The sequence below is a fragment of the Camelus ferus genome, chromosome 2, assembly GCF_009834535.1.
Source record: "Camelus ferus isolate YT-003-E chromosome 2, BCGSAC_Cfer_1.0, whole genome shotgun sequence".
NCBI classification, from domain to species: Eukaryota; Metazoa; Chordata; class Mammalia; order Artiodactyla; family Camelidae; genus Camelus; species Camelus ferus.
Window position 1 is genome coordinate 48,461,685 of NC_045697.1, and position 18,224 is coordinate 48,479,908.

At 36.7% G+C, this 18,224-nt stretch overlaps 1 protein-coding gene across 2 annotated transcripts in view; it reads left to right on the top strand.

Annotated features, from left to right (window-relative positions):
- Nucleotides 1-602: 602 nt before the first annotated feature.
- CCNI (cyclin I) overlaps nucleotides 603-18,224 on the top strand; it is a 29,069-nt gene continuing 11,447 nt past the window's right edge. The window contains exons 1-2 of one of the 2 annotated variants that reach the window (XM_032457473.1): nucleotides 604-1,174; nucleotides 8,168-8,324. In XM_032457473.1, coding sequence (XP_032313364.1) covers nucleotides 8,211-8,324 — 114 coding nt within the window. In that variant the 5' untranslated portion in view covers nucleotides 604-1,174; nucleotides 8,168-8,210. Of the gene's footprint in view, nucleotides 1,175-8,167; nucleotides 8,325-18,224 lie in introns of both variants that reach the window. The other variant, XM_032457475.1, reaches the window with a different exon arrangement.

Here is an 18,224-nt window from a genome sequence, read left to right on the forward strand (position 1 = left end):
AAAAATCCGCAATTCTATTTACACGTCAATGGTAAGAAGAGAACACAGAACTTTCTGCGAGATCAACAAAGAATGCAAGATCTTTACACAACAGATGGCCGGCCCTTTCCCAAAAGACGCTTTTGCATGCCCCAGAGACAAACACAGCCTGCATAAAATCAGGTAGCACTAGGTTCGGCGCACCCCTACAGAACCCCACCCCCAAGAGGCGAGCTCAGCCGCTCCTTTCTTCCCCGGGGCGCATGCGCAGCGCACTCTCCGGCCACCGCACGCCTCTTCCAGCCAGCCCAGGAGGTGCTGACGTCACGGTGGAACCGAAAAGGAACCCTTCCGCTCCTCCGCGGAAAACGAGTCCACGTACCTTTAGCTTTTCTTAGCTTCCCCACCCCCTCAAAAAATATTCCCTCCTCTCGCCCCAATACCAGTGACTTCCCTAACCCGTTTCCAATAGCCCAGCTTTTTGCCAGACTTCTCTGTGCGTTCGTTGGACGCAGAAGGCGGCGGAGAGGGAAAAGGGGGAGGGTGAGACCATTTCGGTGTTGTTTACAAGAAGTGAGACCGTCTAGAAATCGGTCCGCGAGGGCGGAGCCGAGGAAGCCAGCACTTCTTTCTCTCCTCCCCTCCCTCCCCAGCCTTCCCCGCGAGCGGACGCGGCAGCGCCTCTGTCTCGCTTTTTCTTATTTTTTCCCCCCCTTTCCCCTTCCTTTTTTTTTTTTTTTTTCCTTTTTCTCCTTTCCCCTCCCTTTCACCATTTCCCCTCGGAGGCGCTTCCCCCGGGCAGGGGCAGAGCCGGTCTCACCCCCCGCCTCTCCCCGGCCCCCGCCGCCCTATGGCGAGAGGGAACCCCCTCCCCACCTGGGCTCAAGCGGCGGCGGTTGGAGGAGCGGGACCGGCGGCGGCCTCAGGTCCGGGGGCGTCATGGAACTAATACGCTGACCGACCCACCGGCCGCAGCCGTGCATCCCGCTCCAGCGCGAGCGCCCGCGCCCTCCGGCCCGGTTCCCCCTCTTCTCCCTCCTCAGTCGGCCCCATCCTTGTCCCGCACGCCCCGCCGCTGCGCGCTGAGGATAATGAGGTGGTAACGGGCCCCTGGATGACCCCGCGTCACCCCTGTGAGGCCTACAGCTCTGCCGGGGAGGAGGAGGAGGAGGAAGAGGAGGAAGAGGAGGAGAAGGTGAGGGGGCGGGGGGGCTCGACGCGTCCCCGCGATCCGCGCGCGCACCCCCCTCCACTCCGCGCGGCCGCCGCACGCTCCTCGGCCGAGCCCCGCCCCCCGCCGACCCGCTAGCCTCTCCAGGCACCGACTTCTCGGCACCTGCCCAGTTTGGAAATGGCTCCACTGGGTTCCCTGTTCGGGCCTTTTTTTTTTTTTTTTTTTTTTTGTCAGCGAGTAACTTTTTTTGTAGCAGTAGCAAATTGCCTACTAGTGCGTGTTCTAGGCTCCGCGAGCCTGTGTGATACACAAAGAAGGGGACACACCCCCGCCCCTAGACCTCGGCGCTCCAGTGGGAGCTGGGGGAAGATCACTTACATTGCAAAGCCGAGGGAAGGCCAGATGGATGAATGGGTGAATCGCCAGCGCAGCGGGAACTCTGGGGAGGGGAACGTTATCTTGGGTGTGGGTGAGTAGGTGGGGAAATCTGGAGGGGAGACGAGCCTTGAGTTGCAATCTGAAGGGACAGATGAGAATACTGAAAATCTGCCAGAAAGAAAAAGGAAAATACCATATGATATCTTTAAAAAAAAAAAAAAAGACACAAACGGATTATTCTGTTAAATGCCGAAAATTTGAGAAGAAAGCAGAAGGCCCTCTGCTGAGCTGGGGGTTCCACTGCAGATTATTTTGGCAGGATTTGAGAATTGGGTAGCAAAATAGTGGAAGTTATCTCTCGGGAGGTAGAATGGTATCAGACTGAAGATCTTTTGAATGCCAAGCTAATCTTCAGCTTTTAGTCTGTCAGTGGAAGCCACTCAACGTTTGAGCAGCAGCTATGTGACGTTATGATGCTAATAACACTTGTTGAGGCTTATTGTCGAGCAGGCATCATTCTAAGTGGTTTCCAACTCATTGAATCTTCACAAGGGCAGGTAGTTCAGGAGCATGTTACACATGACGGAAACTGAGGCTCCATAAGTTAATTTTCCCATTAGATGACAGAACCTGGTGCCAGAATTCAAACCCGAGCCATCTGACTATGCTATATAGTTTCTGTCCCCGAAGAGATTAAAGTAGCGTTATCTGTTTCTAGCCCCTCCAGATCGTTTGTGGCAGACGAAATAGGGAATGAACAAATAGGTTAAGAGAGAACGGACAGGATTTAGACTTGCTAGTCAGGACTCAGGCGCATCAGCAATTTTGAGCTTCTGGACTAGAAGAAGTTTCTTAATACTGATGTAGAGCAGACTAGAAGAGTCAGTGTGTGTTGGAAAGATGCAATAGGGATGATATGCAGTTAAACCGAAATAAGTAAGCTTATGTGGCAATGTGACATCCTAGTAGTTTAGAATGAACTCGAAATGTTTTTGATCAAGATTGGAAGCTGAGAGTGTGTGTACATGTTTTATTCTGATTGTATAATACTTTTAAAATGAAAAGTATTTGCTTTTCTGTGCATATTTCTTCATCTTTAAAAGGGGCTTAATAATACCTTCATGATAATACTGGTTTTTGTTTTTTGAGGATTAAATGAGTTAATATGGCATAGTACTTTGAACAATACCTGGCCAAGTAGTGAACACTCAGATTTTTTATTGTTAAACGCTTAAGAAGTGTAAACTATTATTATTTATTTGCCACAGTGCTAACTCTGGAGAGTGCTCACCATCAAGAAACTTATGATTAGTAGGAGAGACTGGCTTACAAATAATCAGTTATCACGGAGCAATTAAATGCAAAAGTGTAATAATGACCAAGTACATATGCAAATGGCAACTCTGTAAGGAGGGAGTAAGCTAGAGAAAGATGATTCAAGTTGAAAGAACAGTGTGTGGAAAGGCATGGAGATTGGGAAAGCAGGCTGTTTTGGAATACAAGTGACTGTAGTCTCTTATTAAGGAGGTAATAGTAGAACATGAGGTTTTTGTATGGTCACATTAATAAATCCCCCTTTTTTTTTTAGAAGAGGAACTAATATCCTGAAATCAACACCAGTACAGAATTATTAATGGAGTTGGCATTACAATTATAATAAAAATAATACTTTCACATTAATAAAGTTGTTTGTTATATACCCAGCACTGTGCAGCACTTTTCCTTGGAAGAGCAGGAGGCCCTATATGTAGATTTGTAATAAATTTTATACTGTACAATAAGCACTTTATAAACTGTTCATTCAGACATGAAGCTATTTGATAAGCAGAGAAAGAAGCAAGTAGCAACTGAAAGAATGGGTGAAGTGTGAAATGCATCAAGTTAGAAATGTGTGGAACATGCCAAGCAAAATACAGTCGTCTTGGTTTTTTAGTTCCTAGAGACTTTCCCCAGCACTCAAAATTCTAGATGTGACCAATAATGGGCATAAAGTAACAAGATACAACTATAAAGTTTTGCTATTTAGAACAGTAATGTTTTTAGTGTTTGTGTTGTATTCCTTACCAGGATTCATTATTCATCTAACTCAAATCTGTTCTACACATTAGAAAACATGTTTGTGGACTATCAGTAAAAGAAGTCAAACTCTAGCCAGTGCTTTCTCCACTGTATCATATTATCTGTCTTACAAAAAGGAATGTAAAAAAGAAAAAAACCTGGTAATATAAGCACTTTCTCATAAATTATGGGTTTTGTTTTTCTTCTTCTGTGTTCTTAAATTTACTTGTAAATAATTTTAAAAAGAAACTACCAGAATTCACCTGTTGTTAACCTTTTACTCCATTTGTTTTATCATGTCTTTCCTCCCCCATCCTCCACCCCCTCTCTGCAGCATTCATTATGACCCTGTACACCTGAACTTTTCAGTGTGTATTTTCTGAGAATTAGGGATATTGTTTTACAGAGTCATAGTAAACTTACTAATTTTAGTAGGTTTAACATTGATACATTTACTTTGATGAAGTTCATCTAAATTCTCATTATGTCAATTGACCTGAAAATGACCTTTATAACATTTTTCTCTCTCCAGTACAGGATCCAGTCTAGGGTCAGATATTGCATTTTCATTTTTCTGTAGCCTGGAAAATCTAGAACATCCCCACGTGTCCTCCATCCTTTTTGTCTCTCACTTGTATTATTTATACTCCATTTTTTAAAGTTTAAGGAAGTTTGAACTTTCCCCCCCTTTGTTACATTTCTCTATTGTATGCAAAGAATGATTCCTATGTTTCTTTGGTTGATACTGTGTATGAAATTGATTTATCAGTGTTAAGCCAACTTTGCATTCCTGGGCTAAATCCCACTTGGCTATGGTGTATAATCCCTTTTTTATGTTGCCAGATTCAGCTTGCTAGTATTTTGTTGAGGAATTCTGCATCCTTATTTAAAAGAGATATTGGTCTATAGTTTTCTAGTGCTTTTGTCTTTGGTTTTGGTAGCAGGATAATAACTGGCTTTATATAATGAAAAGTGCTCCTCCTTCATATTTTTTGGAAGAGTGTGTAGAATTTGTACTTATTTTTCTGTAAATGTTTGGTAGAATTCTCCAGTGAAGCCATTTGGGCATGGGCTTTTCTTTGACGACCTTTGTTTACTGATTCAATCTCTTTATGGCTATTTAAGCTTTTTAAAATTTCTTAAGTCAGTCTTGATAGTTTGTTTCTAAGTGCTTGTCTGTTTCATCCAAATTGTCCAATTTATTTGTGTAGAATGGTTAATAAAATTTCTTTATAATCCTTTTTTTATTTCTGTAACATAGTTAGTAATGTCCCCTCTTTATTCCTGATTTTAGTACTTTATCCTTGTTTTTCTCTTGGTCAGTGCAGCTAAAGGTTTGCCAGTTTTGGTCTTTTCAAAGAACCAACTTTTGGTTTCATTGATTTTTCTCTATTTTTCTGTTCTCTATTTCACTAATTTCTACTCTGATATTAATTTTCTTTCTTCTGACTTGCTTTAGGTATAGCTTCATTTACTTTTTCCAGTGTCTTAAGGTGGAAGGTTAGGGTATTGACTTGATATCTTTTTTAATGTAGATATTTAAAGGTATTTCATTGTTTCCTGTAAGTTTTGGTATATGTTAGATCTTTTAAAATTTATCTCAGAGTATTTTTTAACTTCCTTTATGATTTCCTCTTTGACCTGCATTCCTTTGTTTTCAAAAAGTTGTTATTGCATTTAAATATTTGAAAGTCTTATTAAGGGCCTGAATTACAGGAGATTGAAGAACAGGAATCCCTTGAACTTGATCTTATACTTGTTTGCATGATTCTATCCTACATGTCCCTCTCTGTCCCCCACATCCATCCTCCCCTAAAAATAATCTTCAAAGGGAGCATTGTAAAAGAAAAATAATTATTAGGGGCAGCCAACCATTGGGGTATGTTGAGAAGGCTAGCAGATCCTGGTGAGCCACCCTGTTGAGTGTAGCTAAGGGAATAAAATAATAAAGTAAGTTTAAAGTTTTGAAAAGAATTAATCATAACTAAAATTAGATTTAGAAGAGATCTTTGAACATATTAAGTACAATTTTCAACCAGTACAGGTGTTTCTTCTAAATACCTCTTGACAGGTGATCATCTACTTTATGCTCTATTTCTGAGGTTGATATTTATGTCTGCTTTAGATGAAATTATAGTGTGTCTGTTTTTCTAATTGTGGAGAATCTGAGAAAAGTACCAAGTCAACAAAATTGGCATCTCAGAACATCTCAGCAGAATATAACAGTAGATGGGATTTAATGACTTTTTGGAAAGGATATATATTTAAGGTTCTGAACAACGATGTACCCACCCCCCAACAACCTCCCCCCCAAAAGGGCACCAAAACCCCACACACAATGGGGTGGGGGTAGGTTAGGGAAGTTTGCCTGTGAGTGTGTCTTAGAAAGTCTTACAAGTTTTAATTGAGCATAAGTTCTATCTGAATTGATAATATGGTGTAGCCTTCAAAAAAAAATAGCTAATGATCTTAGTGTTAACAATTAAACTGGTGCTAATTTAGAAGAGCAAAAATCATGTCATGTGAGGAACTCTTGAACAGTTTTTCAGCTATGCAAAAAATGAACTGATGAGCATGATGGCAGCCTTCAGACATTTGAAGGATTGGCCTGTGAAAGAGATTACACTTGGGCTTGTTTGTTTTGGTTATGGTTTTTTGCTTTTAGCTCCAAGGCCTGAAATGAGTCTTTGGTTGAGTCCTTGTTTCATCTGGATACTGTGCTGTGGGCACTGTGAGTAATAACAACATGATTGGTAGATATGACTGCAAAGGAATTTATAATTTATTAGGGAAGATGGTGAGAAACTGCTTTCAGAAGGGAGAGAAATCATGCCAGATGAGAGAATCAAAAGTTCTTAGAAGAAATTACTTTTGAGATGGACCTTTCAGAATAGTTACTATTTTCTCTATCTAAATTATTTACCTTTTTTTCTTAGTATGAAAAGTACTTCATGTTTGTTATAGAAAATTTTCAAAAACTCGGAAATTTAAAGAAACAAAAAGAAGAAATCACAATCCAGTTAACCAGAGGCAGTCTGCAATAGGTTGAGTAGCAAGTGAAGTATGTGGGGTGATTAATAGGAAAGAGGATAGTGGCAGGGATGTGGAAATGTAGAAATTGAAAAAAAAGGTTTGTGGTTGTTTTTTTTTTTTTTTTTTTCAAATTTTAAGTTTTTGTCCGAAATTAGAAACTTTTTATGCTAATTCTAGACATTAAATTTAAAAAAAAAAAGATTCCCAGGAATCTGAAGCACATGATAATGCAGGCACATAGTTGAAAAAAGGAAATAGTTATATGAGGTCTGCAATGAAAAACAGTATTCTCCTGCTGCAGGGCTTTCCCACCATTTTCTCACTCCCCAGAGGTTAACAACTCTTAGCTCTTACCTGTTTCTCTTGTTATTTAAGATCATATTTTAAAATAATTTGACCTACTGCTATTTTTGGTATTTCCATTTTAGATATTATTTATGGTTTTTCTCTATGAAATGCAAATATGAGGCTCTTGTTCTGCTTTCTCCCAATACCCCCTATCCTCCCAAGTGTAGTTTTGTCACAATGTTTGTGTTGAAATTTCTATTCAGTATTTCCATTATATTGCTATGTAAATATTATGGTATGTTATTATATTTACCTTCTTGCAAAATCTCTTTTTATGAATTTAACCATAGTTCCTTAGCTTTCATCAAATCTATTTAAGTCTTTTCACATTCTAAAGCAGCTTCTCAATCCAATTTTCTATACACAGTCAAACCTCTATAATTTCCTTTTTTTTTTTTTAAACCTAGAAACATCTCTTGGACTCTCAGTTGCCCTGCATTGATCTAGACTGTTGCTCTTTGGACTTGCTGCTCATTTTAGAGTATGGGTTACCTTCTTTTTGAGTTTTATAGATCAGCATTGTCCAGTGGAACTTACTGCATTAATAGAAGTGTTCCTTTTCTGCACTGTCCAGTGCAGTATCCACTAGCCACATGTGGCAGTTAAGCACTTGAAATGGGACTAGTGTGACTGAGGAATTATATTTCAACTTTATTAAATTCTAACTTAATAGCTGTATGTATAGCTAGTGGACACTGTATTGTAAGCACAATTCAAGATAGTTTCATACTTAAGGAGATGGTTTCATACTTGTTAAATGGGAATGGGTGGGATTTGATGTAATTGATGTAACTTTAAATGAAGAGAGAGGTTAGCCCTTATTTGGTTAGATTTTTAAGAGGAATATTTGGGACAACTACTTCTAAGAATTTGTAGTCTTAAAAAGCCTGGGACTTAACAATTTTTTGACACAGTAATAATATGTTTTGATCAAGTCCAAAGGTCCTATTAATTATTTGATCATATTTTTATTCTCTTTATAACTGAATTTCAAATGTAAAGTGAGAATGTTTTAGATAACTGATGATTATTGTAACATTTTAATATATGCTATTTTAAAGAGCGATAAAATCCAGTATTGCCTCCTAACGTTTTTATTTTGTTTTATGAATGCTTCATATGTACCAACATATTTGTACAATACTATTCTTAATCTATAATTAAATGTAGAGCATTGTTTTATATTTGATTTTATAGGTAGCTACATCAAGCTGGGTGGCAGGCAGATCCAAAGGATATCATGAAGTTTCCAGGGCCTTTGGAAAACCAGAAATTGTCTTTCCTGTTGGGAAAGGCAATCTCTAGGGAAGCCCAGATGTGGAAGGTGAATGTGCCGAAAATGCCTACAAATCAGGTAATGATTTCTCTCTTTACTCTAAATAGATGACTTTTATTAGAAATAAGTGTACTACTTGATATGTAATAGTACCTTGAGACTGCATTGGAGAAATGTGTACCATTAAAGGATATGCTCTATTTTTTATTTGAGAAACATCTCTTTGTTTCATTCTGAAACAAAACAAAAATGAACTGTTCTTGTTTGTGTATGTGTTATCTAAGTTACAGCTTTAGGAAGATAAGTATGACTCTTCTTTTTCCTCATAGTCCGATACTGACAGTAGTAAGCCTTCTTTATTTCTATATATAGTTAACCATAGAGCCTGGACTTAGTCAAATCCTTGTCTTTAGTGAGCGAAAAATTGCTCTGTCTTTCATGAATGTTTATAAGGAATTCAAATTAACTACTAAGGTATTTCCAGTGTTGAAAGCTGCCAGGGAGATAACCAGCTGACCTCTCAATTACTGTTGACTATATGCCGTTTTTTAGAAATTTCATATAATTACATCAGAGCTGTTTTTCACAAATAACTTATTCACTTCAATAGCTTACTGTATAAGATATCTTACTTATCTCTTTATCCTTAGTGCCTGACACTGCAAATGAAAGTATCTAAGTTCCTCCTGTGTTAGTTTTGGTTAACCTTTGTTCATAGGTTATTGAAATCTATATGCTTTTTCTAATTCCAGCCTACTTCTGTCATTCTTCCCACAAGCTGAAGCATTATGTTTTGTATTTACTATTATTTGTCTTTTAGTGAGTAGAAGATTAGGTAACCTAAATGATTGCCTTTTTTTACTAGGAGCATTTGCATGCCATCATATTTAATATATCATTTAATCTTTTGACGTAGGCAGTAGTCCCAGTTTGCTCCAGACTTCAGCTAATAAGTAGTAGTGTTATAATTTTGAACCTGGGGCCATTCTCTTCCCATTTTACTTTGTTTTTTCATTTTTTATTTTTGTATACTTGTGTGATTTTTAGATAACTTGGGGATTCAGTCATTCAGTAAATGTTAACATTAAATATCTGTTGTATTCGGAGAACTATTCTAGGCATTGGGGATATAACAGTGAGAAAAACAGAAGTTTTTGCCCCATGTTCTGACATTCTAGTAAGCCCCAAAGCTTTCTTAGAGTTGCCTTTAGAACTATTTCTTTTTTCTTCTGCTATCTCCTCCTGTCAGCATGAAACCAACAATGATAGATTTTTACAACATGGTCTTCGCAGGTGATACTCTACCCAGATTATATCATATTGCTCTATTATCACTGAATCTGGCTCATTTTAATGGGTGTTTTAATAGATATTACTGTTCTGTTCTCTGGTATTACACATGAGTATCAGAACTTCTAAGAGCGATCTATTTAAGGTTTTGCCTTTGGTAATGCCAAATAAAAGCATACTTATTTCTTATAAAATGTGTGTGGGCTTGGTCTGGTGATAGAAGGTAAGATAGAGATGGCAGTAAAGAGCTATAGGGGCTTGAGCCACTTGACACAGAATAACCTTCAAGGAAACAGTTGTCCGAGTTCTAATTCTTCTGTTTTCTTCTGCAGCTCTTATGGACTGGCTTTTCTACTTCCCTTTCTGCTGTTGCTTCTAACTATGATTTCCCTCCTTGACTCCTTTTTGCAGAAGAGAAAAATAGTCTTATCTCTAAAGTATATATCTATCTTTTCCAACTTCTCTAATTTTTTTTTTTTCTGTGCTGGTAAAATGGAAAAATAAAGTATTTTTAACCTTTTTTCCCTCCAGTTTTTTTCTTCTTTCCTGTTTCTCTCTTCACCTAAATCCTACCTCAATGTCTTTCTCAGTTCTCTTGTAAATTGCATCTCCTATCTTGCAGTTTAGGTCAAGAATATTATACACTTATCACTCCCTTTCTTTATGCTCTCACAGCACTCTGTACTTCCCATATGATAGCACACAATATTATAATTTCTTGATGGTTTGACTGAGTTCTGTTGGGGTAGAGTTCTGTCACTTTTGTTTCCTGGCATGTAATAATAGGCTCACAGTAAACACTTGTTAAATGAGCGATGATAATTATTTCTTTGTAATTCGTCCAGGTTAGAGAAGTTCTTTTATGTAATAGTAGTACTTCCGAGTACATGGTGATTTTGTTATGAATTTGGGGGAAAAATTGAAGAATGGTTAAAGTGACATGTACTTTCAGGTATTCTCAATTTATTTTGATATACCAAGATAAAACTGTTTATATAGAGATGATTTTCATTAGAATTTTGAAACTAAGGAACGTTAAAGGCCATTTGATTATGTGATATGCAAATACAGGATCTTGAACCTCTGGGCTACTAAGTGTATCAGAATCACTCAGGAGGTGTCTTATAGATTCCAGGCCCCACCCAGACCTACTGGGCTTGTGGCAAATTTGGAAATTCGTATTTTAAAAAGCTTTGTAGTTTTATTAATAAGTGTTTGGTTTGGGAAGCAATGATTTAGTCTAACCACACAGTTAAAAAAAAAAAAGTTCTCCTAACATCTCTGATAAGTGACCCTCTGCTTTGGATACTTTGTCCGTTCCACTGTGGAAAGGCTTGGTGAATTATTGAGAAATTTCTCCTAAATTGAACCTGAAAACTGCTTCTTTCTAGTGGCCACTTAGTGTTTCTAGTTCTGTCCACTGGAGCAATACAGAATAAATTCATTTCATATTTTAAATGACAGTCCTTTACCTAAAGACAGGTGTTAAGCCCACAAAGTCATCTCTTCTCCTGATTGAGTATCTCGTATTCTTCAACCATTTTTCATTTGACAGGATTTCCCCTTTTACCATCCCAGTTTTTCTTTCTCTATATACACTCTTTTTTTAAAACTGTTTCTTAAATTGTGATATTTGAGTTGTGGTAATTAATGAGCTAATAAAATAGGACTATCACCTCACTTTATCTTGGCTTGATAATTTCATTAATATAGCCCTACATTTAAAAAAATTTTTGTTTTGGCAGCAATGTCATGTTGTTGGCTTAATCTAAACTTGCTTTTAAAACCTTGTTGTTTTGTCTCTCTACTTTTAAGCAGGAGTTTCCCTTATCCTAGATGTACTTACAAAATTTTTAACTTAGGTGCACTGTTTCTTATTTATCCTTACTAAGTTTAGAATTGTTGACACTGGCCCATTTTTCTATCTTTAATATCATGATTGTTATCTAATATATTGACTTCCTGTCATTTTTATACCATCTGTGGATTTGATAAATAAATAAATAAATCTATTCCTCCCCCCTGTTTGTTTTTTTCTTTTCCATAAGTAAACAGTTTCTTAAAGTGTATACTGTTCATAAGTGTACAACCGTAAATTTTCACAAAATAACACTTGTGTAACCACCACATTACCAACACCTTCAGAAGCCTTTCTTGTGTCCTCTTAGAGTTACTACCATCTATCTCCTCCCCACAAAGAAACCATTATCCTAATATCACAGATAAGTTTTTCCTGGTTTTGAATTTTGTGTGTGTGTGTGTGTGTGTGTGTGTTTAAAGTATGTACTGGCCTCTTTTGCTCAGCCTTTTTTTTTTCTTTTTTTTTTTTTTTAGTGTAAGATTCATCCATATTATGTCATGTAGTCATAATTAATTTATTCTCACTGCCACGTATTATTCCATCAAAGGATTTTATTTATCCATTCTGCTATTGATGGTCATTAGAGTCATTTTCTTGTGTATGTCTTTGGTGACATATGTGTACATTTCTGTTGGGTATGTTCCTAGGGGTGGAATTGCTAGAACTAGACTATGTTTATACTCAGGTTTAGCAAATAACACCAATTGTATTACTTACCAAAGTTATTCCTCTTTTATAGCGCATTTTTTTTTAACCCCTTACATCAGAGTATGAAAGTCTCAAGTTGCTGTACATCCTCGTCAGCGCTTGGTATTGTCTGTCTTTTTCATTTTAGTTATTCTGGTGAGTGTGTTACAGTATCACAACACATTGGGTTTTAATTTGCATTTCCTTGATAACTAATGAAATTCAACAGTTTGTCATGTGCTTATTGGCTATTAGATATTCTCTTTTGGTGACATATCTGTTAAAATCTTTCACCTGGGTTTCTATTGAGTTGCTAAGTTGTTTCCTTAGGAGTTCTTTCTTTTTCAGGCTCTGTGTTACATATTTTCAGCTCTGTTTGCTTGTTGACTTTTGATGAATAGAAGTTCTTAATTTTTAATGATCTAATTATCAAAATTCTTTTCCTTTTTGCTTAATCCTTTAAAGAAATGTTTGCCTAAACCAGGGTAATGAAGATAGGATTTTTTTTCCATTTTGGTATGGTATGAATTGTAGGAGTCAAGAATAATTTTTCTCTATATAGGAAACCAGTACCATTTATTAAAAAAAAAAAGACATTTTCTGCTACTGCCCTGTGATGTACTTTTGTTTTAAATTAAGTGAGTGCTGTATATGAGTAGATACATTTGTGGGTCAGTTTCTTGCCTCTTTTCTCATCATTGGTCTGTTTGCCTCTCTGTATACCTCACTGCCTCAGTTATTATAGCGTTGTAGTAACTCTTTGGTGTCATAAACTTTGTTCTTTTTTTTTTTTTTTTTAAGATTGTCTTGGCTATTCTTAGCTCTTTGCTCTTGCATATGTATTTTTAGATATACTTGTCAATGCTCAAAAAAAATTATGGGGGTTTTGGCTTATTGAATGTATAGATTGATTTGGGGAGAGAATCGACGTATTTATGAGTCTTCCAATCCATGAACATGACTATTTCTCCATTTTTCTTTAAAGGTGGTCTTCAGTTTCTTTTAATAGTATTTGGTAATTTAGGTTTATTTCTGGGTGGTATTTGAGTCTTATTGAGGCTATTACAAATGGTAACATTTTAATTTAATTTTTTTATATACTTGCCTTCTGTATGTTGGTCTATAGAAGTAAAGTAGATTTTTATATAGACCATACTAAATTAACTTACTAATAGTTTAGTCTTTTGGAAGATTTTCTGTATATTATATACAGTCATGTCAAATGTGAATAATAATGGTTTCATTTCGTTCTTTCTAGTTCTTACACTTTCATTTTTCTTGTTTTGCAGAATTAGCTAGGGTCTCCAGAACCCTGCTGGAATCTCTGTGAGGAGAAATCTTTCAGTCTTTCACCATTGACTGTGATGTTTGCTATGTATGTCTTAGTCATAACCAGACTAAGAAACTCATTTCTTCTGCCTTAGTTTGCTAAGAGATTTTTCATGAACAGGTGTTGAATTTTTATACGTAATTGGATTTTGTTAACATTTTGGTTAGGATTTTTGTGTCTATGTTTATGGGTGACTGTTTAGCAGTCCCCCTTTTTCCTGAAGAGTGCTAAACTCTCCCCTGAACTTACTCTTGCTTTTCAGAGGCTTTCTGCTTAGCCTCTTAGAGCTTTGTCCTTCCTAACTTCAGAATCTGATTTAGAAAATAAGGGGAAAATCAGCTGTCACATTCACATCTCGGACCCTCTTCTACTAGGTTCTTGGTTCCTCAAGTTTCCAAATTTTGTCTCTTGCCTTGTAAGACTCCCAAAAGCTCTGTTGGTTTCTTTGCTCATACTTTCTGCCTCTTGCCATACTCACAGGATGGGCAAATGCCCGAAAAGGATAGTTAATGCAGAATGTTGACTCATCTCTTACTATTACTACCTGCTCTCTGGAATCTTGGCTCCTCAAGGCCCAGTTGTCTTAGAAGTTCTGATACCTTTCTGTTGTTAATAGCTTTTCTAGTTGTTCTCAGCTAGAGTGTAGGTTTGCTGCTACCTACTCAGTCATAGCCAAAAGCAGAAAGGTAATTTTTTGAAGAGTGACAAGAGATGCTGTGGGAGCACAGGAAGGTACTTAGCCCAACTTGAATTACCAGGAAAAGTGTCTAGTGGGGAGTGACCATTGAAATAGCTCTTAAAGGGTAAATAAGAGGTAAAAGAGAGAGGAGTATGTTCCAACCAGAGGGAACAGTATTAGCAAAGGAGCAGTGATGTGAAATAGCATGGCAGGAACAAGGAAAAGCCATAAATACAAGTACTCCCTCTTATAGTATGAATTTTAAGCAGGAAGTGATGGAAGGTGAGTGAGGCTGGAGAGGCAGGTCATAGAGGGATTTGTATGCCATGCCTGAGGGATTATGCTTAATATTTAGGTAATGGTAAACCTTACAGAGTTTAAAGCTGGGGAGGATTTGTGTTTAATGATTAGAATAGCAGCATGTGGAATATAAAGCCCTGTGTTTTGCCATGTTGAATCAAACCATTATAAATTCTCTTTGGGATTAGTCATTCAACCAATTTACTGAACTCTTTTAATGCTGTTTGAGCAATCCACATAAGAGAAAACAGATCCCTTGATCAGGAAATACTATCTGGGGTACTGCCTGCCTGCTTTCCTCCCTCCTTTCCTCCCTCAAATGGGATTACTTAGGCATGGAGCTTTATTTTTTAAAGCTATTCTGATGATATCACTGTTGAGTACATGTTTTAACTGACTTGAAAAAAGAGATCTTAGAATCAGTATCACTTAAGAGTGAGTCAAACTGTAATTTTTTTGTGGGGTTTTTTGGTTATTGTTAGTTTTGGCTAGTGATGATAGTACTAGCCATGCAAGAATGTTTTCTTGGCCCTGTTCTGAAATTTTTTAATATAAGGTATGTTAAAGTCAAAGATACTGTCATGATCTCTTTCATATCTAATTGTATTATAATCGGTTTAAAAGAATTATTTATATATGTAATATTTTGTAAATTTGTTTTTTCTGGCATCTTAAAGCATCAAGTATATTTAAAGGTGAGAAAGGACAAAACTAATATTTAAGTGCTTTCACATTCTGTGTGCTTTACATAAGTTGTGTCATTTAGTTATAACTATGATATGGAAATCTCTGTATAACTGTTCCCTTGTGTTATACCTATACTTATAGCACATTATGTCCATCTTTTGTGGGACTTCTTACAGTTACATGTTGGCTATTTGTTTAATGTCAAACACCAAATAGTCACTTTATGTAATCTATCATCTAAGGGTATTTTTTTCTCCTATATCTCTGACCTGAACGGAGAATAAACAGTGTTCTTATTCCTCATTGCTGTTCTAGATCATTGTTCTTCCACCTCCCTAAAAGCCTCCCCAGTTTCCTCAGGTGGTATCACTGTCTGCCTCTCTCTCTGTGAATTTTATTTCCTTGTCATTGAATTGTTTGGATGGCTGCCTTAACATTACTTTTTAAATTTGTTTTGGCATTTTTAGATAGAAGCTCATCTTGGTAGAAATTTAGTTTCTCTTGAATGCTTAACTTCCATCTAAAAGTTTTGTGACTGCCTTCACTTTTGGTCCCCAGGGACCTTTAGTGGCCCCTAGTCCAGCTCTTAAAGAGCACCTCAGGGCTCTGTGGAAAATAGAATACTGTAGAACCAGTGACCATGTTAAGAGCTTTTTGACCCAGGGTCTAGCTATAGGGCTGTTTCTGCTTCCTCTCACCTCTGGAGAAGCCATAACTTCAGGTAGTATTTTGCCCGCTTTTGCAGACTGCTTTTGTGAAAGAGAGAATCTTAACTCCTGGCTTTAATAGCTTAACACTAGTTTCCTCTGTCAAGTTGGTTAATAGTCTCTGCAAGACATACATTCTGCTCCTAATCTATACACTCAAAACCTGTCGAGCCCTTAGCTTCAGTCCCATGAACTATTTTGTTTCTTTTTGATTCATTGAATTGTATCACTGATTCTCCAGAGCATCTGTTTCTAGCAGTCTTTTCCATCCACTTGGATTTTTATTTGCAAGTCTGAGGAGCTTAACAAGTTCCTGCCTCCAGGTTGACATCATTCTTATCCTTCAGAGTAAAGTTCACAGGCTTTAAATACTTGTTTCTTTTCCTTGTCTTACAAATGATCACCCCCTTCCCTCACTTTTTAACTCTTAAGATACAAGTTACTTGCTGTCTCCTCTAAGAACGTTTTACTCTCCTCCCGCACTGGGCCAGGTACCCTTCCTGTGTGCTCCCCTAGTGCCCTGTGCATAACTCTATTTTAATGCTTACCATATTTTATTGACATTTTCTTATTATTTGCCTCACCATGAGACTTTTAAGTTTTGAAGTTTAAACAGGGAGTGTTTCATTCATCATTGCATTCCCATGACCTATCATATGTTCAACACTTAATATTTATTAATATGAATTGAATTAAATGTCTTGATTGTCAGATTTTTCACATTACTGTTCATAGTCTTAACACCAGCTTGGTGGTAATATGTAAATATAAGAGGTTATAAACCATCTTTATCTAATTTTCTTGTCAGTATTTCTTATGCGGTATTCTAGGGTCAATCTTTTTTTTTTTTTTAAGAAAGGAATTCACCAGCAGGTGAATATATGGCACTTAACCTTCTAAAATACCAGTTATAACTGAGTTTAGAGTTAAATGTAAAAATTAGATGTGTGATTAGTTGATTTGACCAACACAGAGAAACACTTTACTTTCCTGTGCCAAAGCTGAAAATTGAAAGAAAGAGAAGCTGGAATAAAATAAGGGAAACTAGTCAATGCAATGGCAGAGGTAATAATGAGCACCAAGTCATGTATTTCTCACAACACTAAAGGAAGCCAAGACGAAGGAGAGAAGAAATTCCAACTGAAATACCTGTTTAAGGCAATGTATTGCCAAAGATGTACAACCCTTCATGGTTTAATAGTTCTTACTGCATCTCTCTGTGATATAGAAATTAATTTCATAAAGTTGACCCTGAGTGATCAGGGAAGAGGTTTAAGCTGTGATCTCTATACTTTCTGAGAAATGAGATAAGTAATATATTTTTAAGAGATTTCCATCAAAAATGGTTATGATGATAAAGTCTGCAGTACATAGATTAAGCCTTTACTTGTCTGGAACCCTCATATTGAAAATAGTCTTTTCCACTAATCATAGAGTCATTTCTGTACTTGTTGTCTTTACCTGGCAGAAGAGTACTTACATGGATCTGTTTTGTATATTAGTGGTAGATTAAATATTACTAGGTTGGTTTTGTTTTGTTTTTTTATGGTACCTGCAAAACTCAGGAGTAAAGGTATCTAAATCATTCATTATTGCTTTGAAGTGTGTATCTTTTGAAAATTAAGCCTATACTCAGTAGTTAAAAATAATATATAGGAAGATTAAAACACCAATAATGTTCAGTGTTTGTGTAGTAATCTCTCCAGTGGTAAGTTAGTTCAGGTTAATTTCCCCTTCAGTATTCTTTCATCATTTTTAAATATGTAATTTGTCCATTTTCCCTGGTATCTTTCATTCATTCCTGTTGACTTTAGTTTTGTTTTTAATAGGCTAGCATTTTGTTACCATAGCCTGTTTGTATTTCTAAAGATAGTTTAATGGCTGTTTGCTGCCTTAGAAAAAAGTTCACTATATTTTCTTATTCTCAAGAATTGGGGAAACTTAATTCCAAAATTACTATAGTTGATAATAGTGTTAGCTAAACTTTAAAGGGGGAGGGTATAGCTCAAGTGGTAGAGCACATGCTTAGGATGCATGAGGTCCTGGGTCCAGTCCCCAGTACCTCCTCTAAGAATTAATAAATAAATAAATCTGATTTACTCCCCCTACCTCCACCTACCTACCTACCTACCTACCTACCTACCTACCTACCTACCTAAATAAATAAATAAATAAATAAATAAATAAATAAATAAATAAATAAATAAATAAATAAATATTATTCCCTGAAAACCCCAGTTTAAATAAAGTATAGATACATGGTGAGATGACATATTGGATGTTGATATTAAATGCTGTAACTAGTTCATAAAATTTTATCTTCATTTATCTCAAGTTTGATAGATTTTGAGTAAACTTAAAAACATTTTTTTAACATATAAATACATATTCCATAGCATTTGCTAACCTTTTATAAGCAAGAATTGGAAACATATCC